Below are 27159 nucleotides of genomic sequence, written 5' to 3' on the forward strand. Positions count from 1 at the left end.
AGTGGGGCAGGCAGGTCTGGGCACCCCCGCTGCTGTGGGACACCCGCCCTGAACCAACGAGGAGCTCTAAAACGCAACTTCAAATTCTCCCCTGGCATCCATGGAAAATACCAGAGAACTCTTGAGAGAGGACGGCAGCCCGAGGCAGCAGGGGTTTGCAGCCGCAAGACCTGCTTCTTTCCTGGTGTCCCGAGGACCCTGGTGACCAGCCCCCTTACGCTCCCGCGCTCATGAGCTCCGAACCAGCCACCAGCGAAACGGGCACAGCAGAGAGTGCTGTCAGTTCCTGTCGGAGTAGAACATCTCAGCAAGGTACTCAAGGGCACAGATTTAGGTCAGACAAATGTGCTTGCACAGTGTAGATACTAAAGGGAACTCAGAGCAGAGCGCAGAGTTCAAATCCAGTTCAAACTCAGAAAAAAGGGAAGAAGACACGCAACCAATTTTGTGACCTCTTGTATGTACACAGAACAAATGTCACCTGATTGAGACAGGCTTGCGTTCACACCTTGACAACGGCACATTTCTCAGTTGTTCCAGAAGTGCAGCAAAAGCCTCAGGTAGCAAGAGCAGCTTGTCGGCAGCAGCCAGCAGCACACAAACCCTGCTCGTCTCTCCCTCCTCAGCCAGGATTTGCAGTTTGGGGCTCTCCAGCAGGACAGGCGACACAGAATAACACAATCAATGGCATTTCGGTAAGGGGGTCCTTTAATACAGTTGCTTCTGCCTTATTTAAACACTTTTTTTTCCCAGTGCACTCTAAAACCACAAAATCAAAGGCCAGACCGAGGCAGCACCCCCTCCCTCGCACCAGTGGACACGTTTCTCTCAACACATGATTCCACCAAACGTTCACCCCGAAGACCCTCCCAGCGCCCTCCCCACGCGTGCTGGTCCCACGCCTGCAGACTTCTCACACCGGTGTTCCCTTGGGGAAAGGCAGCAGCGGGTTCTTCCCAGACTCTTTGCTTGCTTCCGCACCCTCCGCTTTCAGCCACTCCATCTTCTGCTTATGTTGCCGCACGGCATCAGCCACGCGGGCATCGATCATGGCCTCTGTGAGAACGCCGTCCTCGGACGCATACGCTGCAGCCTGGAGGGGCAAAGGCTGAAGTCAGTGATACAATTTCTATGGGCAGCGAAGATCTGAGCCTGGCCCCTCTCTTTTGTTATCTTCTCCGTGCATGTTTGCCCCCACACACCCTAGCACAACACCCAGCCTTGTTCTCAGCCCATGATGGCACCCAGAGCAATCTGGTACTAGGGTGAATATGGGCAACGTGGCAACTCCAAAATGATGTCAAATGTGCATTAATTTTGCTTTCCTCCTGCGTTCTGCTAGGAATGACCCCTGCATCACTGCTGTGCTGTGTCAGCTGCCACCCCGTACTCACCTGTCCTCCCATCTCTCCAATTCAGCTTGGTAAATTCACACTCAGTCCTGTTGCTACTTTGACAGGCAGTACAAATCTGATCATAGCTCCTTGCAGAGAGGGCTAAAAACTGCAGACATCCTTGCCAAACAGCCCACACCATCTCCAGCGGTGGTTTAGGGGAAACAGGACTGTGCGCCGCTTCTCCTCAGCTGCAGCAAAAGGATTCGCTTGGGTCCAAACAGGCGGGACAGCCGCACCGATGGACATTTTGAGGTGACAACGGGAGCAGCCGTACCCTCTGAGCAAGGGGAGGATGCTCACGCTGTTGGCTGTACAACCCATCTCCAAGGTAACACCGCAACTCCAAGCTACCGGTTTCTAAATCTGGTTATTCCCTACGCAAGCGCTCCCGCGAGCGACTCCGTCCTGTGGCTCCTTGTACAGCGCTCTTGTCACCAGGAGCTGGTGTTTTTAAAATGGAGTAAGTGCTTTCCTGGGATGTGCGTTCTGTGCCTCCACAGGACCGAAATGATGCCTTCCCTTCCTCCCTGCCACTGCATACACCATAAATTCCGCTGTGGAAACTCCCGCAAAGCTGCGCAGTTCACGCTCTGTTGATTTTCTCAATGACTTTCTATTTATAGAAAGCCTCGGGCCCTGGCTGTCAGGAAAGCAAATGGGAGAAGCAGCTGTCCCTTCTGGGAGTAGCTTGCACACATAAAAATGGTCCCCAGCCTCATTTACATTCATACCTCTGCCTTCTGCATGGACACATGTTAACCCATTTCCTCCAGTGCAACTATTCATTTTCTATAACTCGAATCCAAATAGGAAATAACGTGCAAACGCAGTGTTTGGGGGAAGCAGAGGGATAGAGCGCAGATGATGAGTCCAGCCTAGATGACCTCATGTTTCATTTCAGCCAAGAACCGTGGTTTGTTTTAACTTGGCCAAATTAATCTGTATCCTTTGAATCACATTTATAATGAAAACAGCCTGCTCAAAAAAACCCCAAAACACAAGCACACACGCTCCACCCAGCTTACTTATAACGTCCTGCAGCTCAGACCCCTATAGAAACATTAAATTCTCCCCATAACTTGCTCAGGCAGATGGTTTTTTTTCATTTAAAAATATAAATAAGGTTCATGGAGCAAAAAGGCATTTATGTCAGTGGCACAAAAGACAAGGAAATGACAAGCAGCTCATGTCTATTGTTAACACCGGGACATAAAACTCCCGGAATTCTCTTCAAGTGTTGCCAAAACAATTTTGCAGAGGTTAGGGCTGGTCCAGCGAAAGGCTGCTCTTTTGACAGTTTATCTAAAGCATGACAATGGGTTTAAGTAGAGGGTGCAGAACGGGGAAGTCTGCACATCAGTATAAACAGATCTGAAGGGAATTTTTAAGCGTGTAGACGTATCTAATGTATGCTATATTCATAAAGGATTAGATATGGGGAATGGAAGGCACAAAGACAAAAGGGAACGCTCGATCTCCTGCAGAAGAGATTAAAATGGATTTCTAGCATGCAGACTGTTAGCTGCGCCAGACAGCAATATTGTTCCCAGCGCTAGAGGTTACACCCTCTGCTTTTCCACATCTTATATTTTCTGTTTGGTAAATTCAGGACAAACTGAGCCAGACTGAATCAGCAGTGAACTACAACTTCATGTAAATGACAGTTAATCAATTGCAAACCCAGCTTAGAGTAGAATTAAGCCTACGAAAGCTGTAGCTATTGCTCAGGCTTCTAGTTTAACTGAGGTATTTATGTTAAAAGCAATATTGGCAGAGCACTCCAAGAACATCTTCATGGGACAGGACTCTGAGGCCATGGGACTGCAGAGAGGCCAGATGCTGCTGTTCTGGGTTCCTTGGATGGTTTCTCCTGCTTCAGAACTTCACTCTTCCCCAAACCATCTCAGGTTCAGTTTGGCCACGAGAGATGACCCCAAGCAAGCTAAGTAGAGCTGATGGGGATCCTGGCATCACTGATCTCCACCAAGTCCATGATAAATACCTTCCTGTGCTCCTGACCGTTTCCTCAGGCACGGATTCAGGAGTGGAAGCAGGAGTAGCAATGCAGCATCTCAAATCAAAAGTTCATTCACACAGGAGTTTAAAAGACCAACAGTTCAAGAGTTAAGTCTTATCTGTAGTATGTAATCACCTTACAGCTGTTGCATCCAGCTGTGGGAAGTCTGATAAGCATTTCTTGAGCCAGTTACGCTGGTTCATACAGCCCGTACCCCCCGAGGTGTGCCAGGACATCCGTGTAGCTGTGCAGTTAACTTGTCTTACCAAACTATTTTTAGTTCTGATCAGCTCCCTGACCCAGTTCACAGCACAGCCACACAAAGAGCTGCACCAGCGCAGGGCAAAGGATCGCAGAACGGCAGGAGTACGAGGCAGGACTAACTCTGCCAGAGATACCCGTCAAACTGCAGCCGTAATCCTTCCCTGGTAGGAGAGAGCACTGCACCAGCTACAAAGCCAAGCCAAGATTTGAGACTCCAACATCAAACACTTAAACCTTCCAGAAAGGGAAAACAAACCAAGAAGCCCAGTGATAAAAGCCCAGCTTACCTGCCAGGCCACAGCGAGCTGAGAGATCTCTCGGCCAGACATGCCCTCTGTCAGCCTGGCAATCTCCGAGCACTTCTGCCCGTAGTCAAACTGCGCCAGCTTCAAACGTCTAAAAAGCAGGAGAATGGGGATTAGTTCACGTGTAGCCACAGGACAGGACAGGAGGGCGAGGGAGTCAGAGGTAGGCTTTGTAAAGATCAACACTTACAACGAAACCAAAGATCAGATTGGATCAATCTCTGTAGAAAGATCCAGCCTGAGCACAGAAGTTGTTCTGCTGGGCCCAAAAAGCCTGATTTTGTAGCACAAAGAAACATATAGACCTGGATTAAGACCAAAAAAGTGCAAGACTGCACAGCACACAAGGAAACGAGTCATTTGGTCTGATTTGTCTCGGTTAAGCCAAGCAAAGATAAGTGCTCGGATGTGAGGAGTTCCCACAGCGCTCCTACTTGCCTTATTGCTTCCAGTGCAGTAACTGATCTCGCACCTCTCCAGCTCTTAGGTGTACTACTTATTTAAAGTGGGTTTATAGGTACAGTGTGATGGAATACACAGAAAAGGAGACGAAGGAAAACAATGAAAGAGAATCCTATAGAGTGGGAGCGTTCTGCAGGGATACTCACTGTTTACCCTCTGTGGCTGGCTGCAGGATATGCTTATCAAAATACATCCTGACGAGCCGCTCCCGTTCTTCCAGCTGCGGCAGATCAAAGTTCACCATTTCGTCTATTCGGTCGTTGATGGCCCAATCAAACTGCTCAGGCTGGTTGCTTGCTAAAACAAGCATAAACCTGGAAGTATGAAACAAGAGAGGTAAGACTGAAAAACCCATAAAAATAAAAATCGATGAGCCAGTCTGAACACTGAGAACTGCCATGGCCAGTATCGAAGACTCATCCCGCCCTAGGAATGAGGGAATGAGCCACTGCTGGGCCTGCGGGTCGGAAGGTCATTCTTCAGCAGCTGGTAAATGTTGACTTGTTTCCTTCAAGAAACTCTGGCAACATTCCTGCTACTGTGTCTAATGTGTGCAGGGAGAGAGGCATTCACAGCAGGTACCATAAACCAAAGTTGGTTTGTTTGACCAACTTTGCTCCACAGTACAATGTGCCACCTTACAGGTCCTGCTCTCTCCTGCTGCATTTTGAAGCCAGAAGCCCTTTCTTTTGCTTTGTAATGATGCTTTTTCCCCACGTCAATTCCACTTTAAGGCTTTAATTAATGTTACCAGTTTAATAGTGCATTATAATTTGAAATGGGCTTTTAACCACAGCTATTGGAATATTGACGTTCTTGCTGTCTGTTTAAATCCCAGTCTGCAGGGGGCTGTGTTCTTTGCTGCCATTTCTGAAGATAACTTCACCAACCCAAGAACCACAAAGGCACGAAACTGCTCTTTTTCTGCCAACGAGGGCTTTCCTCAAACCCCTGCAGAAATACAAGCTTATAAAGGACTGACATGCAATGAGATATTCAGGCCTTGCCCATTCCTGTCATGAAAATGATACAAATGAGCAAGATAAGCAAGCAGCCAGCTAACCAGCAAGAGAAAGTTCTTTGGGAAGTTTAAGCCAGGGATTCACAATACTTAAGTTCCACTGGTGACAATTCACTGGTAAAGTGATAGTACTCCTCAGGGTCCCACCAAACCAGCCAGATTTACACGCACTATTAGACTTATTCGAGTGAACTCTTATTGCCCACAGCAGCAATAAGGCTGCTCAGAAGTAAAAAGCCGTGCATGAATCACAAGGACGTGTTCAGTCTCCCAGAATGGCTCACAGTTTAAATTAGGGTTGAATTCCACGTCTGACAAGATGACAGCCCAAGGGTTTTGGGCGCAGGGAGAGCACCCACCAGCACCCAACCAGCACGCCCTGAGCACTGCTAAAGCAATTTAACATCAGGGGAAACTGAAACACCACCCGTTTCAGGAAAGAATTTCCCTACAGTGCTGGAAGGGAGTCACACACGGTATGGATGACATGTGAGCGGGACTGCATGCCCTGTGCATGGTAAGTGCTGTCCCGAAAGGCAGTTCGGGACCCTTTTTGCCAAAGAAACACCCTTTTTACAAGCACTGATCTCCACCCTGTGTACGGCCCTTCTGAGTTCTGATTTCCACGTCAAAGGAAAAGATAAAGTAGGAGCACGTGACATTCAGCATATAAAGGGGCTATTCTACACTGATTTTTTCATGTCCTTAATACCACAGTTCATACATTTCCAAACCACAGACTCTTTAAAGACTTCCCTCGATCCAGGGAAACATCAACTGCTGTAAGGGCTGAAAACTGGATACCTACTTGTTGCTGTGCTGCCCTGTTCTGTGCAGGAATGCATTTAAAGTCGCTCTGAGATCTTCACTGATTTTCTCCTGTAAAGATGAAATCCAAAGGAAGATCAACTGCTTGGGGACCTAAGACAGGCCACAGTTTCAAAGAGCATTATTGACAAAGTGAGTTCTGTTGTTGTCAAGTATTTGCACTACAGTAGAATCCAAAGCGCTGTAATATCTTAGAAAAGAGCTTCAATGTGTATACCCAGGAAAAGGGTTAGGAATCAAAGCACTGAGATTAAATATTCACCCAGTCACTCAGTGATTCTCTTGACTTCAAACCCAAGGCTCCCACCAGTGGCTCAGGTGGCTTTCCCTGCTGAACACTATTTTAGCTGGGAAGTTCCATAAGGTATTTACAGGAAAATAAGCCACCATAATGAATTCACGTACTCATTTCAAGTCATCTTCTAGGGAGAGCTCTTTACATAGATATTTGGGTTAAAATAGCAGGTCCGGAGTCAGTGTACAATACGGCGACTTATGAGGTGAGTAGTAAGGCACCTGTTGGTTTTAGTCTTTTGCCTGTTGAAGGCAGCTAATCAGGTTAAACAAGACGGCTGTTGGTTGACTAACCCGGCAGCACGGACAGATAACAGGCATAGATAAAGCACTTACTGTTGCCCTCTTCCGCAGAAACGCATCCGCTTCATCCACAAACAGCAAGAGGCTGTAAAAGGAAAGCACTACACAGTAACAGGAGACAGGTAAGTGAGGCTCAAGCGGCTCAAGAACTCTCCTGTCCCACTACCAGGCACCCAAGGATCACACAATCAAACTCATTTCTTAAGGCAGCGTTTCTCAGCCAAGCTGCAGCAACATGGCCCATCCCAACACTTAAGAAAGAGGCATCAGCTTAAGACACCTCAGGCCATAAATCTGACCCCAGGCCTCCGGAGTTTTGTTTCTTGCTGTTCAGAAGCAACTCCAGGGCACACCAGCTCAACCTCCTCTGATTTTTAGACACAGATGGGAGTTTCCATGGTTTGGCAATGGGCTCGTACCTACCAGTGCTGGTGTGTTACTGCCAAGTTGACGTAAACCCTTGAAATTTAGACCTGGCTCTCCAAGTACTTGTGAAAGTGTTTATTTTTACAACCCCTCCTATTTAGAGAAATGTGTGCACAGGCACAAGACAGGTACACAAGCATACAAGAAATCTTGGTGACAACAGCATCTTCCTGCCATTTTTCTTCCTTACACCATTCTGAAAACCTGAAACCAGAGTCCTTCCCTGCAACTTGCTTTCTTATTTTGTTGGGTTTTTGCTTTCCAAACCGCACTAGCAATAATATAATGGTTTTACTACCCGCGGAGAAGTGAATTAATAAAGTTAATGAATAATTCACAAAAATAAATTCCCTTATAACCCAAGGGTAGTGCTCTTCCCAAGAGACGAAGCATATAAGGATGTTTATCAATAACAGAACTGAGTTGCTCATAAAGCTGTCACAGCTTGTATTACCTTCTTGTCTAGCTTCAAAACCAGCTTGCTTTCAAAGGATTTCAGGGCCTATTAACATCTTCTACTCAACTCCAGTTTCTCTGAAAATATTCTCAGCTACAGAGCAGTGTCTTTTATCCCAACAGCTTTCTGCTAATAAAGGCAACACAGTTCTAACTGTGTTGGATATCCAGAATAAAATCTGCTTAAATACTTGAATGTTACTGGAGCTTGGAATATTGATGTGTGGACATACGTAACCTTTGATCACAACTTTCATAAAATGGCTATCTGAAGTGTATGGAGTTCAAAAGCACAGAAGGTTTCACCAGGACAGAGTAAACTCAGCCCCAGGCAGTGCTGTGAAAGACAATTCTGCAGTGGAAGCACCCAGCCATCTTCACCCAGCTGGGTGTCCCTGTATCTCTTCCACCTTCTGAACTACATCGTTGCAGCGAGCTTCTTTGAGCAAGAACCCAAACGGAGGATTCCCAGGCAGCTCTACTCACCCTCTCCTACTGGTGTTTGCCCAGTCGAAGAGTTTGTGCATGGCAGTGACTCCTTCCCGCCCCATAGGGGCAACGTCGCCACCGGTCATGATGGCATAGTCCATGCCCGAGTGCACAGCTAATTTCTGGAAAACAAAACGAGGTTAAGTGGTCTCTTTCGCTGCTAGTCCACAGAAGAGGAGGAGGGAAATAAAAGTAATTTACACCTATTAGCATGCTTGTTTGCAGAGGGTAATAATTCTGTAGTCACTTAGAGGCAGCTTTTAGCATTGCTCTGAATGGGAACGAAAGATAGAAGATCAGTCTTACGGCAATGCACACAATTTTAATGCTTGAAGGCACTGCTGCGAATACTTAGACCTTCAACTTTGACTTGTGTATTGTTTATTATTGTTTTCTTCATGCTTTAGTTTATAACTTCCTCTGTGCAGCAGAACAAGGTTCTATTCTCAACTAGATGCCTAACTAATACAACTCAAACAAAATTTTATTTGTTTAAAAAAGATAAAAGACTGGAATTGAATGGTCAGTGAACCCAATGAGGATTTAGGCAAAATAACAGAATTTTCTTTTTAGTGCATCGATAGTGACCAAAAAAATTCAACCTGTATCAGCATGTGAAACCTGCTACTGTTCAACAAGTATGTGAAACCTCAGTGGACAAGCACTGAAGAGCACGTCAAAAATCAAATCCTGACTCAAATCCATTCAAAAGCCATCCTGGCAGCATGTAAGCTCAGTAAAACCAGACCTATCTCTGCTCTGGGATTAGTAAGCAACAGCAGGACAGACCCTATTTAGACAAGCGCATGAGATGAAGAGAGGTGGCAGCGAGACAGAGGCTGCTGTTGCGATTTCACAAGTCACGGTTGCCAAGTGCCTTTTCCAGATGGAAAGGCTCTTCTACCTGCGCTTCACGCTAGAATCCAAGTAATTGTACTAATTCTAGAATCCAAGTGACTCTACTAATTCGGAGTTGAAGCAGGCTGGATGCCCCTTCCTCCCTTCCCAGAGACACGAGAACACAAAGTTCACGCAATACTACATAACAGGTTTCAGACCAAAGCGGGTGCTCAGCCCCCCAAGTTTGCAAAGCACCTGCAACGTGCAGGTTGGCAGAACCTCGCCGGGTTTTACCTTGGCAAAGAGCGTCTTTCCAGTGCCGGGGGGACCGTACATGAGAATATTCCTGTATAGGCTTTTATTCTTTTTTGTATTTCGTGTTGCTATGGCAATGTCTCTCACACGCGCCTCTAACTGTGGCTGCAAGAAAAGGGTTAAAGTTACAGAATAGAAAGTACCAAAGACTTGCATCTATCAGCTTCACAGATCGGTACCAGCAAGAAGGCAGCTCCTGCAGTCTCAAGCTTTTAAGCCTTAACTTCGGCTGCTTATCAGTTCAGACCAGGGTCATTTCCCCTTCCATGTCGGGATTTACTCAATTTTAGGTTCTGTCCACTCGGCTACGACACCTTATATAAGAAAAATCAGTAGTGCGAAAGCTATTCCTGCAGGAACTAAGATTTCCAACTGCTTTACACAGAGGGAAAAAAGGTTAACAGAGTGCTTAATGCCTGTCACACTGAACACAAGAGCTTATTTAGGTCTTGGTGTCCCGAGGGTGCTGTTTGCAGAATTACTGGAATTACAGCTTTTGAAGTGAGTGTAAACAAACAGCCTTTCTTATTTAGACTCCAAAGTCATCCTTCACAGACCAAGAGAGCAAAATCGAGTACTCACGCTGAGAACAACTCCTTCAAGGGCATCCTGCGCCTTGCTGGTAAGACGCTTACCAACCTACAGAGGACAAATTCAATTATTGAGATGTAGAAATTAGAGTTTTGACAACTCACCTGGACAAAAAAGTCATATAAAATGACAATGAGCTCAGCCCACCTATGCCATCTCTTAATAGTATAATAAATTTACTTGCAGACCCATCAGCAGCTCCTTGCGTGATACAAGAGCTGCACAAGGAGTTTTGCATCCTCACGGCTGAGTGCAAGACAAAAACAAAGCTGCATTTTACCTTGATGGGATGCTTCAGCGCCTCCAGCACAGTAATGCGTGAGGTTTCTCTCACCAGGGAAGGTTTGCCCAAACGTGCTTCTATGTATCGCCCCGCTACCGCCGTGGCATTCTTGGCGGAGTAAACACCCACTGCCAACAGGGTTAGACCTGCCACCTGCGAAGAAAAGGCAAGAATTACATGAAAAACACTTGGCAAGGCAACATTATTGTGTGTAGCAAAAAGCTTCTGAGCAGAATCTTTGGGGTTGAACGGATGGGAAAAGGCTGGGAAAAAGCAAACCTTACAGTAGGCAGGAAGAGCTGAAAATCCACAGGTAATTTAGAGGAACCCTAAAAGAACTGGCTAATTCTTGCCTCACAGTCACTTTCCAAAGCAACAAAAAAATATGAGTTCTGGCTGTGTTATCTCCTTTCCAAAAATAAATGTATTTTTTTTCTTTAAGCTAAATGTCCCAAATTCACAAAATAAGAGCTCATCAGCAGCAAAGATGACCATAATGCAGGAAGCTGGTATCCGGGTCAAAAGAATATGCAGCTAAAAGCACTAATCTGCAGAAGGCTCTAAATACTTCAGGCACTCCAGGTACAGCCTGCAGATTCCAAAAGGATCCACTAAAAGCACATCTTGTTCTCCCCAGTGCGCTCAAAGCATCTTTTGTATCAGCCTCTGTGTATAAAACCAGAGGGTGGAGCAGATGGCAGGGACTGACTTAAAGTAAAATGTCCATTTTAACAAGCCACGCTACTAAAAATACTGCAAAGTTTTGTTGTAAGTAGTGCACTGAGAAACAACGTTATGCCCATTAGAAGCCGCTGCCATGCTCTTTTGTCCTGTGAAAAGACATTGCCCTAGCTTTTAATCAACTTATTTAGCACACATAACAGTCCTCTAAGTACCCTCTAGGCAAGACCAAAATTAGATATAAAGTTTTCAGATAAGCGAGCAGCAAAGCAAATTTTAGATCATGTTCTGCAAGGTCTCGAAGGTCTGGAGAACAGGAGACAGACTTTTCTGGAAGATATCGATACACGTCACAATCTTACCGTGGCTGTAACTTTATCCCAGTCTGTTACGAAAGCGCGGAATCCTTCCCCAAAGAGCATCCCAGCTGTCCTGGGGTAAACAAGCAAGGCAGGCAGGAGAGAAAGGAATTACAAAGACTGAATTGAAACAATTTACAAGACAACTTTATAATTATCATCTTCAGAAGCAGTCAAAGCTAATTGAGGGCTCACCTGGGAACTGAAACATGAACAAGCGTGGCAAATACACTTATAATCATCTGATGTCTACACCTGATCTGGGATTAAATCCAGAAAAGCATTTGGCATTAAAATGATGTCAATATCTTTCTCTAATAAGTTAATGGTGCTGAACTGCAATAAAAGGTATTTAATCCTAAGGCTTTTAAAATTCAAAATCTCAAAGGGTCTAAAATTAACAAATTACAAACCGAAGTGCCCGTCCCTTTGCAGACAGACTGCTTTATACCTTTATGGCACATGTTCAGAAACTGAAAAACCTCTCAGAGTTTTCAGAGTAATTGAGTCTCAATCTTATTGCTAAGGTTTGAAGTAACCCATTAGAAAAACTGTATAAAATTCACAACTATCTAAATAGCCTCTTCGGTTGACATTCACATCACAACGTAGCATGACAGATGAAAGAGAGGATTCTCTTTAGTATGATTCCTGTTGTTCAGAGCACAAGATACAAACGGACTTTTGATGTTCCTCAGAGTTTAGAGGAACAAACAGCAAAGTTTCCTACATGATGGGAGAAATCTGCAAAAGTCAACCCGTGCCCTTCTGGCTTGCACATACTTGAGGGACTCTAATACTGTCTGGCGATGCTCAGCAGCTTTTAAGCGGATCTGCTCCCGAATGATGTCTGCGTTCTCCCGCTCAGCCTTGGCACGGGCTCTTGCCTCTGCCTCCACACGCAGCATCTCGTTCTTATGCCGCAGCTCCATCTCTCGCTCCACGGTAGCTTGAAAAGAAAAAAGGACAGAGGAGAACAATCTTTTTGGGCTGGCTTAATCCCAGGCAGCAGGCAGGTGAAAGAAAAGTGTTGCAACAATACTGACAAGGAGTCAAAGATCAGTAAGGAGAACTCATCTGTCACTAGCTAAGCAAAAGTGACCAGCTTACCACGTCTCATGGCCTCCTGCTTCTGTACAGATTCCTCCTGCTTCCGCAGATTCTCTTCATTAGCAAGTTGCTACAGGTGGAGGTGACAGCAAAAAGTGCGTTAAAATTACAAGAACTTGGGTCAAGTAGGTATTTGTATAAGCTTAAATACTACAAATGTGTTCAAGGAGCTAGTGCTTAGGTTGAAGTGCGTTCTTCCTCTCCCCATCTCCCAGATTTGTACTCTCAATCCCATGCTCTCAGTGGCTTTGTTCTCACTCCTGACCTTTGATCTGCCTGGCCAGTGCTGCCGATGCCAAAAGCAAATTGTACAGATGAAAGTGAACAGCGCCCAGCACCAGCCGCCTGGCCAGGGCCCGGTTCCAACCACCACTTTGACTTCAGAAAGCTCCTACACAGCTTGTAGCTGGGTTAGAGATGAAGGTACCGTACCTGCTGTCGCATCTGTTCATCATAGCGCTGCCTTGCCAGCTTGTCCTGGTACTGGGCTCGCTTCAAAAAAACAAAAAGATTAGGCAATGAATGGGTTGTTGCCATTTCCATGAGGAACACAACCAAGGTCTCCCTTCACTCGGATTCCCCCTCATTTCCTTACTGCTTGATGCTGTTTTGTTTCTTCACTGAGCGTTTTTCGTCTCTCTTCTGCTTGTACCCGTATCTGCTCATTCTTCAGCTGTTCTATGGCAGCTTCATACTCCTATTAAGGTAAAAAGATAATTGTCACAATGAGCTCGGTAAGTCATCCTATAGAGCAATTCTAGAGACAATTACACTCTAAGAAAATCATTTGTAATCAGAGTGGTACCCGGAAAAGCTGACCAACGACACAAGGAAGGCAAAATGTGATCATAAAACATGATCGCAAGAAATCTCATAATTAGCCATTTCAGAATTTACTACAATTCATTTTTAAAAACCCCAACAAACCAACACTCAAACAATTCCCAAATTCCTTCAGAAAAGAAAGTCTATCCTCTACCCAACTACTTTAGAGCTCCCTGCATAAAACTATTGTCATTCCCTAAAAATGGTAGTTATGTTCTAGGAGATATGGTAGTGATATTCTACAAAACCACTCATGACATGGAAGTTATAAACAAGGCCACAAAACATGTCCAAGAATAGCCAAAACCAGCTTGGACGTCATCTTCCAGAATTACTTATTTTGGTTGTAAAAGGCAAGTAACTATGATTCTCTGAAGTTGAACAGCAACAAGAAAAACTTAACACCCTCTGCAGGTTGACAGAAAGTGAGACTTTGATTCACACCCCCCACAAAGCTGCCAGTTGCCTGAGGTGGGCTGGCTGTACAACAAATTTGGAGTTCCAACACACCTTCAGTTTCGCTTGCTGCTCCAGCTGCAAGGTCTGCTCTTGCATCTGGGCGAGACTAAGAGCATCTTTCGCGTGGCCTGAAATGAACAGCGGGCAGAGGTTATCGACAGCACACAGGTCTCTTCTTAAATAAGAAACCGCTCCGTCTATTCCATCCAACCCAGCACTGAGACTGTCCAGTGCACTGCTCTGAAGTGGCACATTCAACATGCTTGGAAATGTTCTCAGCTCATGGATAATCTGAAGTCAAGAGGGAGTTCTGGTTGATGGCAAGTTGAACATGAACCAACAGTGTCCCTGGCAGCCAAGAGGGACCCATGTCCTGGGTGCGTCCAGCACAGCACGGCCAGCCAGCAGGGAGGGGATTGTCCTGCTCTGGCCTCACCTGGAGCACCGTGTGCAGGGCTGGGACACAGGATAAAAGGAAATAAAGCTACTGGAGAGGGTGCAGAGGAGGCCGTGAAGTTGGTGAAAGGTTTGGAGCTGTATGAGGAGCAGCCGAAGCCAGTGGGTTTGTTCAGCCTGGAGGAGGCTGAGGGGAGATCTGAGGGAATGGCAGAAGATGTGTCAGGGGAGGGTCAGTTGGACACGAGGAAAAGGTCCTTCACCCAGAGGTGCTGGACACTGAACAGGCTCCCACGGAGGTGTCACAGCCACAAGCCTGACAGTGTTCAAGAAGCAACTGGACAACATCTTCAGACACGTGGTGTGAATTTTGAGGTTGTCATATGCGAGGACAGGAGCTGGACTCGCTGATCCTTGCGGGTCCTCTCTAATTCAGGCCATTCTATGATTCTATGAGCTGAGAATGCGCTCCAGCACCTTCCTCCCCCTTCCCAGGCCCCGGAGAGGCCGTTCAGAGAAGCCACCGACCCCAGTGACCCGCGGGGCGCCGCGAGAGCCCGAGGCTGCCCCGGCCCTGCGGGCACGCACGCTCGGCAGAACACGGAATCCCAGACACCGCCCAACGGCGCGCAACCCTGCCCAGCCGCGGCCGCTCACGCACGGGACGCGTCCAGCTCCCGCGCCGCCTTGGCCGCCCGCTCCAGGCCCGTGGGGTCGAAGTTGCTCCATTTGTCCTTGGGCGGCTGACGGTCCCCGGCGCCGCCGCCTCCCCCCGCCGCGCCGCCCCCCGGAGCCGGCGGGAGGGACAGCCCGGCCGCTCCCGCCGCCGCGTCCCCGCCGCCCCCCGGGGCCGCCCCGCGGTTCAGCCCGAACAGCCACGACATGACGGCGCCGGGCAGCACGCGCGCACGCGGAGGACGCGCGGCTCCCCGCGCGCCTGCGCGAGGGAGGAGGGGGCGGCTTCTGATTGGTCCACAGCGCCCGTCGCACGGGGCACGTCGACCGCGGACCGCCCCGCCCCCGTCGCGCCCTGGCAGGGCGCGTCTTCTGATTGGCGGGCTCGGGCGGGGAAGCTTCGATTGGCTACGGGGGAGAGTGGGCGGGAGCGCTGAGCTGCGGACGGGGAGCGGAGAGGGACAAACTGGAGCGGAAGCGTTTCTGCCTAGCAACAGGAGGGCGGGGGCGTTGCTAAGGACAGCGCAGAGTAAAACTAATAATGAATAAAAACGAATAACAAATCTCTATGCCTGCGCTTGACACCAGGGTGTGTTGCACTTGGAGATCTGCTCCTAATCACACTGCTCGTGACGTGGAAGGCAACATGAAAGGAGCTAGAAAAGAGGAAAAATGCAGGAAATAGCTATAAAAAAAACCCCAGAAACATGTTTAAAGCTCACCTGCAGCCTGGAATGGTGTAAAATGTAGAATACAGTCTAGATCACCTTCAGGATGCAGAAGCCAGCCAGTAGCAGTCATTTAAGTGCCTTTTTTAATTTAAATATTCATATTTCTTCCCAAATGCACATTGAAGTATCTCAAAAAGTTCCCACAGAATGCTTGATTTTTCTATAAAACTTTTTTTTTTAAACTGTTGGTGACCTGGTGGATTCATTGCTTGTTCTAAAAATCAAGCTCCGCTGTGTGATTCCACAGCATCACACACTTTAATTTCGGAAAAGCAATACAGCGGCAAAGCAGTTAACATCTGTTACAGTATAACATCCCTCACTATAACTCATCACATTTTAAACTAAACTCTTTTAGAAAACTGCAGGTAATTTAGCCCTCCAACTTACAATTTTCATACTCACAAGTGCTACCGGTTCTGCCAAGAATTAAGGAACGTTTACCTTATGTCTCCTTGCAAAACAATTCTTACTGAAGCTGAGACACTACCAAACATTTATTTCTACTTATATATTTCTTGAGTATCAGCTTCTCCATCTACATATCTTATTAGAACAAAAGCTTCACTTACCAGATTTGCCCTTACTGACACCAAGAATGAAATAATAATTCAATAGCTCTTGTATAATACATTTAATCGTCTTCAAAAGGATGCATTACAACAGGGGGCATGACACATTGATGTATTAGTAAACTACGCAGGGAGTTGTGCAAAATTAATCTGTGTACTACAGCAAGAATGAACAAGATTATCTTATTGCATGAGGGATTCCAGAGGCTCTATCTTCCCCTCAGCACAGAGTCTCCATTAAGATTAATCAGTCACAAATGTACATTCCAAAGGAGAACACAAATCATGTGAAATCCTCTCATCAAGTTAATGAATGACTCACCTCCCTCCTCTCACTTCCTCCTGCACAAGAAGACACAGCCCAAGGCAAACTCCCCATAAACCCAGATGTGATGAATTCAGTACTCAGGACACAAGGGCAGAGATGAAGCTTTAAGAAGTTACATTAACAGTTGGACTCAAAATTCAAGGTCTCTTCCAACCAAAACGATTCCATGATTCTAAGCCCAGAAGCAGAGCTAATGTTTGTAGGATGGAGCGACACTGCATGGGGCGCTCTCCAACATAAAACACAGCTTTAAAAAGTAGTTCCACATGTAGAACAAATAAGCAATAAATTTGAAATAGAGTAAGCATGACTGAGGGGAGGTGTCCCCACTGATGCTGGGGTTTGTTACCAGAGAAATATATACGTTTAACAGCCGGAAGCCCTGAATTTTGGAACTATGCTGCTCCAAATAGCTTCGTCACTAGGTATTAAAACTGCCTTTTCTTTTTTTTTTCCAGGCTCCCTTTCAAATTTCTCCTAATGCTTTTTCCTTCCATCCCTGAGACGCTATACTTTTGGGATGCCTAATCTGAGCTACCTGTTGAGTACACGGGATGAGTTGGAGGAAAGCTGCTCTTCCTTAGGTGTGTCAGTGTCAATGGCTGTTGGCAACAAGAACAGATTTGGCTGCATTTAATGTTTTCTCTGAGCGCAGGTGCCCAGAACTCAAGGCCAGTGCAGGAAACAGCTGAGTCTGGAACACGCTTATAAGCTGCAAAAATAAAACTGTATCAACATTTAATAAATAGGGAACAGGCAGTAAGCAAGCAATAGTAAGGATCCATCACTTTGTTGCCCCCTTTTTTTTTTTTTTGTTATTTGTCAGGCATATTTATAGAAAAGAAGGTACAGATTTGGGATCTATGAGTCAGATTGGTTGTTCCATCCAGCCAAGCCAAAGCTTTAAGCCCTGGGAGAACTGAGGACAGCATTGAGGAGGACAAGCAGGACAGCTCAACAGACAGTGCAGGCTGGGGGATGATCCATGAGAGCTTTCTGCTTTCCTCCCCGACCCCTCCAGTTTGTCTGAGTCTCTGTCCAAGCAAGATTCCTTGCTCCACGGGGAATCAGTTGACTCCAGAGTCATCATGCTGTTGGTCTGTGGTTGTATCCTTGGGCATCTGTAGCTGGGAAGAGCGCACACACAAAAATAACATCAACTTTATCCACCCCTTCTCCAAATCGACTCAAATCAGGGATCTCATCCCTGTTATCATCTAGACTATCGCTCCATCCTCTTGCTAGGAAAAAAGGCTGCGCTTCTGCACTGTCGCACAGCTGCTTTTCAGCTCTTACTTCTCTTAAACCTGTCAATAACCCCTTTGTGTTTCACAACAGTAAGTGGTTTTTCAGTAGCAGAAGGAGGAAAGCAGATGTGTTGTGCCTTAGGAGCTGCGTTTAGTAGTTAGCTTGTCCCTGCCACGTTGAAAAGTGAAGCAGCCAAGAGTCCAAATGACTTTCAAGCAGCGCTTCCAATGCCCATGCCAGCTTTGGCAGACTCCCCACCCTTGTCTGCCTGCACTGTACACTTTTTTCCTCCTGCCTTCAAACAAAAGGCCACTAGGAGGAGCATTTATCTTAAAAATGGGGGAAACGAGCCCATTTTTGAACAGTAGGTTTTGCTGGTAGCTGTGATGAAGCCCTCTTGGCAAACGAGTTGATGAGCACCGAACCTTCCACCCGTGAGGACTCTGTGCTGGATCTCCAGCACCTCGGTGCCATTCAGGCTGTTTTCCCCTTCACTAGAGCCCCCCAGGATTCCGCCCCGCACCCCAGCTCACCCGGCTGCATGTGCACCAAGCGGCACAGCCCTTTGCCCGCCTGGTTCTTGTACACGGGCTTCACACACACTTTGTTGGTGGTGCCCGAGGGCAGGTCCGTGAGGAGCACGCTGTGGACCTGCGGCGAAACGCTGAGGACAGACGAAGGGCCGGTTTGCCGCCGGCATCTGACTCTGTAGCCGAGGACTTTCCCATCGGCAGCGTCCCAGGAGGCTTTCAGAGTGTTGGGACCCATGTCTTCAAAGCGAAGGTGCCTCACTTTGGAGCCCTCTAGAGAAAGAAGATTAATGTTACTGCAGGGTGTTTCTATGGAGTGGTCCTTACCACCCAGCTACTAATTAGTCCTTAACTTTGTCCTGGTACCAGCACAAAACGCTTTTGTTGGCACCATTGGGCACTGTCTGCCCACCTTCCACACTCTCAGCTGCCATCATTCTCCAAGATCCTCACTGCTAAATCCTGATAAAAGCTAAATTTTGTCTCCTGTAGCATCTTTACAGTATCTTTCAGAGCAGAAGATTCTGCCGATGAAGTTTCCACCTCTCTGATGCTAATTCACAGACAGGAGGGAAAGTCAGTCTTTCTCTCTTCATTATGGACATTCAGGGATCTCCAAGCCCATTCTGATGTGACTGCAGTAGCAGTTTGGCACTCCACACCCTGTCATAGCAGTCATATTGTGTGGGTATCTGATTTTATTTCAGTCCCATGCCTTAGCTATTTGCTACATCCTAACCAGATATCACATGCTGCTCATCAGAACCTGCACTTTTCCCCTTCTCTCATCCCTCCCCAGTCACTGGGGTGTTTTCTGGCTTCACCCAGAGAGAGATGATCTGTGCAAAGAACCAGGGACGCTGCAGAAACTCCTCGTGCCCACACAATTTCCCACCAGAGTGCTGCTCACTCACCTTCCTGGGTGCATGCTTTGGCTGACAGGGATCTCTCCTTTCCCGAGTTGTACACGGCAGTCACTGTCACTAGATAGGTTGTATTGGGTGCCAGATTCTCCACCACGGTGCTGTTTTTCTTACCATCCACCTCCAGCAGCTTCGCCGAGTTCCCGGGCAGCGGCCCATACAGGATCTGATAACCCATCACACTGTCCAGCATGGGAGCCCAACTGACCTGGAAGCTGTGTGGCCCAGACTCCGAGATGAAGACCTGAGCCGGGGTTATTTCCTCTGAAAGCAATGTAAAAAGATGTGGATGAGTCTGTAATTCAAGGCATAAGAATGCTGTCAGAGGGGCATAATTGACCTGCAGCATATCTGGTTGTCAGGAGGTGGAAGGAAATCCACCCAGCAAGTGGATGCTGATAGTCATCCGAGTCAGTGCAACCCCACTCAGCCCTCATAAAATGTTTTCTCTACCTGATTCCCTGTTCTGGGCAGCCTGGATCATCTTCCTAAAGCAAGAGCTGCCAGCATAAAGCAACCACCTCCTCATTATGTTCTGTCCTAACCACAACCACCTGCCTCCCGTGATCAGAGCACGTGGCTGTGGGATGCAGACCAAGGGCTGCCCTGGTTCTTTTATACACGTGAGGTCAGCACAGTGGAGAATCCCCCCTTAATCACAACTGCGTGTATTTTACCTGGCAGAGTAGTAACTCTTGTTGCCTGCGGAGGGAAGTAGTGGATGTTGGATTCAGGAATGAGTACAACCTCGTAAGCAGTTTCTGGTGCGAGGTTGCTTAGCGTGAGGCTTGTGTGAGCCCCAGACACCTGGGTTGTCCTCTTCCTCGCTAGATCACCTGCTGGGGCGTACTCCAGGGTGTAGTAGCCGGTTTCTTGGGAGAGGAGTTGGGGCCACGTCAGGCGGAAGCTGCTTGAGGTGATATCCACTGCATGGAGCCGATTTGCTTGGATAACGTCTGGGAGAGGAACAGTAGCAAGAAATCACTACTGGCATTAATACGCAGAACCTGGCATATCTAAAATATGAGTAATTCTGGACAAGAGATGGAGCCTCCAGCAACGCTGGGTGACAGCTGAAGTCACCTACGTGCAGCCAAGCCATAGCAATTCACTGAACCAGAACCTACTTGAAAGGCTCAGGAGCACAAAACTAAGTCCTTGAAGTCAAACACAAAGCTAAAAAGCCCTGCCTGTCCCCAGGAAGAAGGGGCGAGTGGGGATGCCCAGCGTTTGCAACATTCATCCCAGCTGAGGTCACTCCCCGCAGGGTTTCACAGAGATCCTTTGTCTCGTGACATTCAACAGTCAGAGCCGCCCTTGTGCTATCTTGCCTCTCCCTCCCCTTGCACAGAGGCTTCTCTTCAAGGCTCGTCCTACCTTTGAATTCTAGACCCGACACAAGCACCTCTTCTGGCGCCCTGCAGTGCCCCAGCTTCCTCTGCCACTTGACCCTGCCCACGCGTGGGGTCTCCCGAGCCCATCTTGGGCAGAATTCCCCTGTTCTCTGATCTTCCAGAAGGGCAGAAACACACAGGACTTTGTTTCCAGCTCCAGGGAAGTCACATACAAAGACATAAATGTGCCTTTTTTTTTTTTTAAAGGGCTTTTAAAAGCACCCTGAGCCTTAAAGTGCATTTGCTCTGCACAACATCTCTCCTGAAACCTTATGATAGTACCCTCCAGCTCAAGCTTCAATATTTCAGGGTGCCATAAGTAGCTCTCACTGGCTGCCCATTACACGGAGGTAACACAAGTCCGCCCAGACCTGCAAGAGAACAGGAGCAGCCTCGCGCTCTCAGGCTCATCGTTTAGCTGGGAGAAGATTAACTCTCCTCCTCCAAGCTGCTCCGAGTCCCTGCCAACCTCCCTGTACCAAATAAAGCAGCTTCATTTTTTCCTCTGAGCTGTTCTTTGGCTCCTCTGGGCAGTGAGGAACATTTCCCACCCTGTGCCCTGCTCCCATCACACTCCACCCGGCTGGAGCTTGGAGGAGCCAGAGGGTGGGAAGCAGCACCAGACCCTTCTCCGAGCCCCACGACTACCAGGGGCCAAGCCAAAGGAACAGGGAACAGAGGAAAGGTTTCAGTGCCAAAAGCCCTGCCAAAAATTTCTGAAGGCAAAGAAAATGCTTCTTAACCCAGCAACTCCTATATAAAGGTGTAGTGAGCTACTGCAGTGGAGATTGAACTCTTTCATGGAGGGCTCTCAGCCCACCTGGGACAAGAACAACTTGGCAGCCAGGGACCATTCTGTTGGAGCATCCCTGGAGCATTACAACTCATTACGAACACACGTTCAGCTCACTAACAGGTTTGCAGAAGGGAATTTGTCCCAGTCAGCCATTGAACCTTCAAAGGGGAATAAGGATATTTGTTCCAGACCTCCTAAAAGCCTTAGCTTGGACCTATCACATTGTGGATGAAGCATCTCAGTTTGCAAGGGCAGGAGCTGTGGGTCAGGAGGAACATTGGTTTTATGGGATTCTCACACTACCAGCCCTGTTGCAAACACTCAGTGATCACAACCCAGCCCCACCGTACCTAGGATGGCATCTCGAAGCTCCTTGGTGATGATGGGCAGGTCATCAACATCCACAAAGTGCAGGTGCTTCTCGGGAGGTTGGCTGGCAGCAGCAGAGAGCTCCAAGTAATTCCCACGGCCAGTGCTGACAATGAAGACTGTCACTCCCATGTCCTTCAGGAGCTGCATGGGTTCCGAGATGTCATCAGTGGAGAAACCGTCTGTCACCCAAACCAGCACCTTGGGAACATCTGGCCGGGCACCAGCTCCATCACTGAAGAACTTCTCCTTGGCGTAGGAGAGCGCTTGGCCTGTGTTAGTGTCACCCATGAGCTGCCGAGTGTCCCGGATGGCTTGTTGCACAGTCCCGCTGGACAGGTACCGGTCAAAGGGGAACTCCATGGTGGGTGTCGTGCTGATGTGGATGATGCTGGTCTGGACATCCTTGGGGCCAAAGGTGAAAGGCCGCAAAAGGTCCCATATGAATTCCTTGACCTTGGAAAACTCATAGTAGGAGACGCTGCCAGAGCTGTCCAGCAAGAAGAGGAGGTCCCCCTCAGAATTGGAAACAGATGGCTGGGGACCTATAGGGGAAGAGAGAGGGAGATGTGTTGGTGAAATGGTGTGAACCCAGCTCGGTTATCTTGTGCCGAATCTCAGAATCCGGTGAGGATTTTGCTGGGTAAAGACCCAGCTGAACAGCAGGATTGTGACCTGTGTTGGACTATTTGAGTCCTGCTGCTTTCTCTGGGTTCAGTCTCACTTTGGGATGTCTGATCTAAGCCCTGCCTAGGAGGGTCACTGTAAGGAAAGAGGCTAAAGCACTGCAGTGGAGCTGGAAAGAGCCTAAGAAACATGACAGCCTTTCCAGGCGCATGTTATTAACTCATTACACATAAACTGAAAGGCCAGGGTGGTGGAAAGAGGCAGGAGCTCAGGGCGGAGGCAGAAGTACAACCCGCAACCCCCGGGTTCTGCTCTCACCACTGCAGAAAAATATATCTCTGAGCTACATCGGCTTGTACCAACACCTCTTGTGACCCAACACCAGGCTGATCCTGAGCACTTTCTGCTCCAAGCTGGGCGTGGAGATGTTCCAGGAGTTGGGAACATTCCTGAGCCAGCATGTCAGTCGTGCCCCGTGCCAGGGAGCAGCTTCTGCCACCCAGAACTGCTGCTCTGGGCTAACGCCATCCCAGCGAAAAAACACTGCACCAAGAGAGCTGAGCATAATGTTAACATCCTTTAAACCCTGGTTTGACCCATCACACAGTGCTGGAAACAGCTGTGTTGGTTAGGAGGCTCTTTAGGAAGAGCTACAGCTCCACACCACGCTGTTCTGCGTGGATGGTTCACAACTGGTTAACAAAAGCAACAGTTCCACTGGTGGGCAGGTAGATATTTTGGAGCTAAAGAGATTGTGGGTGGAGCAGAAGGCTAATCCTTCATACAAGCAAATACCATCAGTTACCTCTACTTAACACTCAGGCCTGCGTAAGAGAGAAACAAATTCCTCCCACTTAGATTTTGGCAGCAGAAAAGATCCATTAAAAAAAGAGTCTAGACAAAGGATCCCACTACACCAAGAGTGTGGCAGTGATTATAAAGCAACTGGACACTCCAGTGTCCTTCCCTTCAGGTTTAGATTTAGAATTCCCTCATCTTTCTTCCTGCTCTTTGTGCCTCATCCAACACAAACATGCCAACTGTGCCAGAGGTGGGGCTGCGGAGATTCTTTCGTTACCAGTAAATCCCCGCGTTACGCAAGCGGCTGCTGTTTTCAAGCAGTTTCCTTTGCTTTACAGCAAAAGAAGGTCGGCCGCTTGGCAAGATGCCAAGTGGAGATTTCTCATTTTCGGTGACTTTCTGGAAGAAGGGGCATCCATTCGCACCTCCCTGTCCATTCGCACCTCCCTGTCCTTGTCCATTTGCACCTCCCTGTCCATTCGCACCTCCCTGCCCCCCGAGCTGTCAGGCTTCTGCTACTGAAGAGCTGAGGAATAACGCTACAGACCTCATACCACTGCTGCTCCTGTGCTCTGCTTAAACCTAGGGGACAACAGAGAACACATGGAAGCGTCCTGTTGTCACCCGCTCGCTGATACGTGGTCAGTAGACACAGATCATTTGGAAGGGAATGATGTGGGAGAAAAATGTCACCCTGGAATCACAGTGCTGCCTATTTAAACACTTGGCTTTTCCAGGAGAAAAGCAGCTGGTCAGAATTCCTTGTCTTGCACCGAGATGCTGACAGGAGACATCCGCTTCCAGAGCTCCCCACGCTCTCAGCTGGGGGACCCAAACACCAGCCTGATTTACACGGGGCTTGGAACTTGTATAGCAGAAAGGAATTAACAGCCCAAGAGATCGTGTCTTGTCTTGGTTTATGTTGTAAATTCCATGTTTGTCTTCCTTTCTTGTTGTTTGGCCACACAATTAAAAAATATTCTACTCTGAGCAGAGCCTGGTTGGGAGGCTGGAGGACACGGTTGGTGCTTCCCTGGGGCCCCTTGGGACCTTGCTGAGAGGCAGGAGAAAAGTGTTTTACAGCCAGGAGGTGTTTTACACCACAAACCACGTCTAAGAGCAGCCTGTGCCCTGGGAGATGGTTAGATCACCTGCTTGTTCAAGGAGCTGAGCCCCACCAAGCAAAATAGACTCATGTGACTAAATGCACAAACTGCTGATGCATGTCCCAGCTCGTCCGCGCCACAGATTACAGGCTGGAGGTTGAGAAACGGCCCTTCGGAGAAATTCCTCTGGCAGGAAAGAAGCTGAGTTGCCATCTCCTGTGATCTTTTCAGGGGTTTCAGGATCTCTGCTTTTTTACTTAGAGCCTCAGGAGTCCCGAAATTATGCTAGGTATGGAGCTGTGATTGAGATCAGTAGGTGCAGGACCCTCCACTCCCAGGGACAGCAACAGCCCCATCATTTTCTGCAGCTAGTCCAGAGTAACCAGGTGATGGCAACCTCAGATTCATTTATCGAAGTTTGAACTATCAAAGGGTTGTGCTTTGCACTGATGCAGAGATCTTAATCTGGACCCAAAGAGGGCAACGGTGGAACTGGCCATGCGATGCTCTGCTTTGACTTTGTGCCTTGGTGCACTAAGCCAATAACCATTGCCCTGAAAAAATGAATCATCCTGATCACGTAGAAACACCAGTGGCCACCCAGGAGCTTCCTCGCTTTGCCCACTGCAGCTGAGAATAAACCACAACCATTCACATCCAGTCAAGTCCATAGGAAACAGAGCGACCAGCCCCTATCCTACCTCTCAAACAGCTCCTCTGGTTGTGTGAGCATGTCACACCACCACAGCAACTCCGGACACGTGCCAGCCCATGGCCAGGAGCTCTGCCAGCCCGGCCGGTCGCTCACGGTTGCTTTAGGGAGGCCCCACACATCAAAGTTGCTGGGGAACGGGCACTTTGCCCACCAGCAGGTTCATTTCCTCCAAGCCAGCACGTCAACACCACAACACACACACCTCTGCCTCTGGAGCAAGGCACAAGCCCTCTGCAAAGACACAGCTTGCTTTTGCACATTCTCCGAAGGTCTGAGCATTGTTTGTTAGCTCGGACTGGGGATCTGCCACATATACTCCCATGGCAGCAGAAATGCATGACAATAGGAATAGCTGCTGTCTGTGTGGACGTTGAACATTGTGACAATGCCAGAGGCAGCGGGAGCATTCCCGAAACTGCCTGTGTCACTAGGGACAGGATCCAGCACCCTGTAAGGGATCTGAGCCACAGTCTGCTCTGTGTGCCAGAAGCAGGATGGGACCCCAGCAGTCTGGGGACCTCCCGGAAAGACAGACAGACAAGAGCTTCGCTTCTCCTTTCACACAGGGTTACACTTCTCAGGTGCAATGACAACCAGGTACAGCCAGCAGTGGCTCTGCAGTCAAAGAAAACAACCTTTTTCTACTTGTGAACACAAAGCAGAACAAGAATAACTGCATCAGCTTGGCCAGCACGATGTGGGCTACATCTCTAACAGTGCAGAGACCAAACCCAAGATATTCATCTCCTCCCTGTCCCTTTTCCTGCTGTCAGTTCTGCGAGACTGACCCATCATCATTTTCCATGAACAGTATCCATGAGAAAGCATCTTAAAGAGGAAATATAATGATTGAATTACAGAGATTAGCAAGAAAATAACAGGAGAGGTATAGTATCAATCCCTGTTTTTTACTTCTCTTAATCAATGTGCCTCAGTACACAACAGTGAGGAGTCAGGGCTTTTTCCACATGATTGCACTAAAATCTGCAAGTTTCTGAAACAGTTTCCTTCCCACTACTGGAAACAAGAACAAATTGCATTCTAAGATGACAAGTTTAGAAAGGTTTTTTTGTTTGTTTTGTCCTTGTGCCAGCAAAGTAACATACAAGTACAACCATATACCCAAAGCAGCTATATAATTTCAGCTTTTATTCTGAAAAGGTTTTACGAGAAGCAATAAGGACCAGGAGGAATTAAATGGGGGAAAGCAGTAAGGGAACACCTCGTCTTTCCAGGCACTCACCTCTCCCAGGTGCGTTCTGTCCCGCAGCAAACTGCAGCCACAAACCCAGAGAAATCACTGTCTTGGCCAACATAGCAAAGCCTGGTCCTGGGTAAACTACCTTAAATCCAAAAGCTCGGCTCTGTGAAGGCAGATGGAAGACTTCAGATCAGTCATATTACGTGCAAGGATCTACCGGATCCCAGGGTGCCACTTTAATGCTGCTCATGCCTCGAGATCCGACCGCTTCTTTACGTGTTTTGCTGGGCTGTGGTGTAAGCCCTGGCTCCTGCAGACAATTTTCCTTCCTCCCCCCCTCCTTTTAAAGCCGTAAATCCATCTTGACAGGAATAGCTGGAGGAGAGGCACAAACAGCACCCCTGCTGCTGTTCCTCTCCAGAGTTAAACTTGCCCCAGGAGCGTGGATTCAATTGCAGCCTGCGTGCAGCTGGGCTGGTTTGAAAAATATATCCCTATAGATAAAACTTTGGCCTTGCAAGACGCTGGCAGCAATCCAGCTACCAGGGGGAAAAAAAAAGTACAAGAAAAGCTCAGAAATCCAAAGCTGCTCTGCTCTAGAATGAGCTGGAAGAAGGAAAAACACGTATATAGAGGAAAGGAAAAGTAGAAAGGCTGGGGAGTGTGCCCTGCCCTGGGAATATTGGCTAATCTTCTGGGAGGAGGCAGCGGAGCGTTCCCAGGTCCTAGCGCGACGCAGCGCGTGTCGCTTGCCCTGGGCTGCCCTGGGGCCAAGCGTGGGATGTACAAACCACCCACGTCTCGCTGCTTCACCCACGAGAAATGCTGGTGCACAAGTCACCAAGAAACACGGAGTCTGGGGGAAGGAACCTCAGCCAAGGTGGGAGCGAGAAACAGCGTTCCCTGGTGCAGCTGGTACATGCAACAGCGATGTGCCCGCTGATTATCTCCCATCAGGGTGGTGTTAAATACATTGCCAAGTCTGTTGAGTCAAAGCGGACTCACACGCCTGAAGATAAACC

At 48.0% G+C, this 27159-nt stretch overlaps 2 protein-coding genes across 3 annotated transcripts; both read right to left on the reverse strand.

The window, feature by feature from the left end:
• Positions 1–690: 690 nt before the first annotated feature.
• Positions 691–15013, reverse strand: LOC102097729 (ATPase family AAA domain containing 3A). Its single transcript, XM_065037402.1, has 16 exons — positions 14783–15013; positions 13777–13853; positions 13037–13138; positions 12874–12933; positions 12442–12511; positions 12115–12280; positions 11335–11404; positions 10289–10444; positions 10000–10056; positions 9397–9522; positions 8260–8384; positions 6925–6976; positions 6275–6345; positions 4592–4759; positions 3966–4074; positions 691–1093 (listed from the first exon to the last, which is right to left on the reverse strand). The coding sequence occupies exons 1-16, from the start codon at positions 15003–15005 to the stop codon at positions 914–916; spliced, it is 1812 nt and encodes a 603-aa protein (XP_064893474.1). The 5' UTR covers positions 15006–15013; the 3' UTR covers positions 691–913.
• A 1133-nt stretch (positions 15014–16146) lies between these two features.
• On the reverse strand, positions 16147–26859 carry VWA1 (von Willebrand factor A domain containing 1). Of its 2 annotated transcripts, none has more exons than XM_005514304.3 (6): positions 26180–26859; positions 21669–22232; positions 19806–20084; positions 19120–19392; positions 18209–18478; positions 16147–17554 (listed from the first exon to the last, which is right to left on the reverse strand). In XM_005514304.3, the coding sequence occupies exons 1-6, from the start codon at positions 26250–26252 to the stop codon at positions 17514–17516; spliced, it is 1500 nt and encodes a 499-aa protein (XP_005514361.3). In that variant the 5' UTR covers positions 26253–26859; the 3' UTR covers positions 16147–17513. The 2 variants fall into 2 exon arrangements, with proteins under 2 accessions (XP_005514361.3, XP_013226558.3); XM_013371104.3 differs by having other exon boundaries at positions 16147–17548; positions 26180–26845.
• Between the last annotated feature and the right edge of the window lie 300 nt (positions 26860–27159).

The sequence above is a fragment of the Columba livia genome, chromosome 21 (assembly GCF_036013475.1).
Source record: "Columba livia isolate bColLiv1 breed racing homer chromosome 21, bColLiv1.pat.W.v2, whole genome shotgun sequence".
Classification (NCBI taxonomy): domain Eukaryota; kingdom Metazoa; phylum Chordata; class Aves; order Columbiformes; family Columbidae; genus Columba; species Columba livia.

Excerpts from the sequence above, each read along its gene's own strand:
- VWA1 (XM_005514304.3), bottom strand. The coding sequence starts at position 26,252 with ATGTTGGCCAAGACAGTGATTTCTCTGGGTTTGTGGCTGCAGTTTGCT. Across the intron at positions 22,233-26,179 it reads ACAGAACGCACCTGGGAGAG|GTCCCCAGCCATCTGTTTCC; the intron begins GTGAGTGCCTGG and ends CTTCCCCTATAG. Across the intron at positions 18,479-19,119 it reads CAAAGCATGCACCCAGGAAG|AGGGCTCCAAAGTGAGGCAC; the intron begins GTGAGTGAGCAG and ends TTCTTTCTCTAG.
- LOC102097729 (XM_065037402.1), bottom strand. The coding sequence starts at position 15,005 with ATGTCGTGGCTGTTCGGGCTGAACCGCGGGGCGGCCCCGGGGGGCGGC. Across the intron at positions 13,854-14,782 it reads GCGGGAGCTGGACGCGTCCC|GCCACGCGAAAGATGCTCTT; the intron begins GTGCGTGAGCGG and ends TGTTCATTTCAG. Across the intron at positions 4,760-6,274 it reads ACAGGGCAGCACAGCAACAA|GTTTATGCTTGTTTTAGCAA; the intron begins GTAGGTATCCAG and ends TCATACTTCCAG.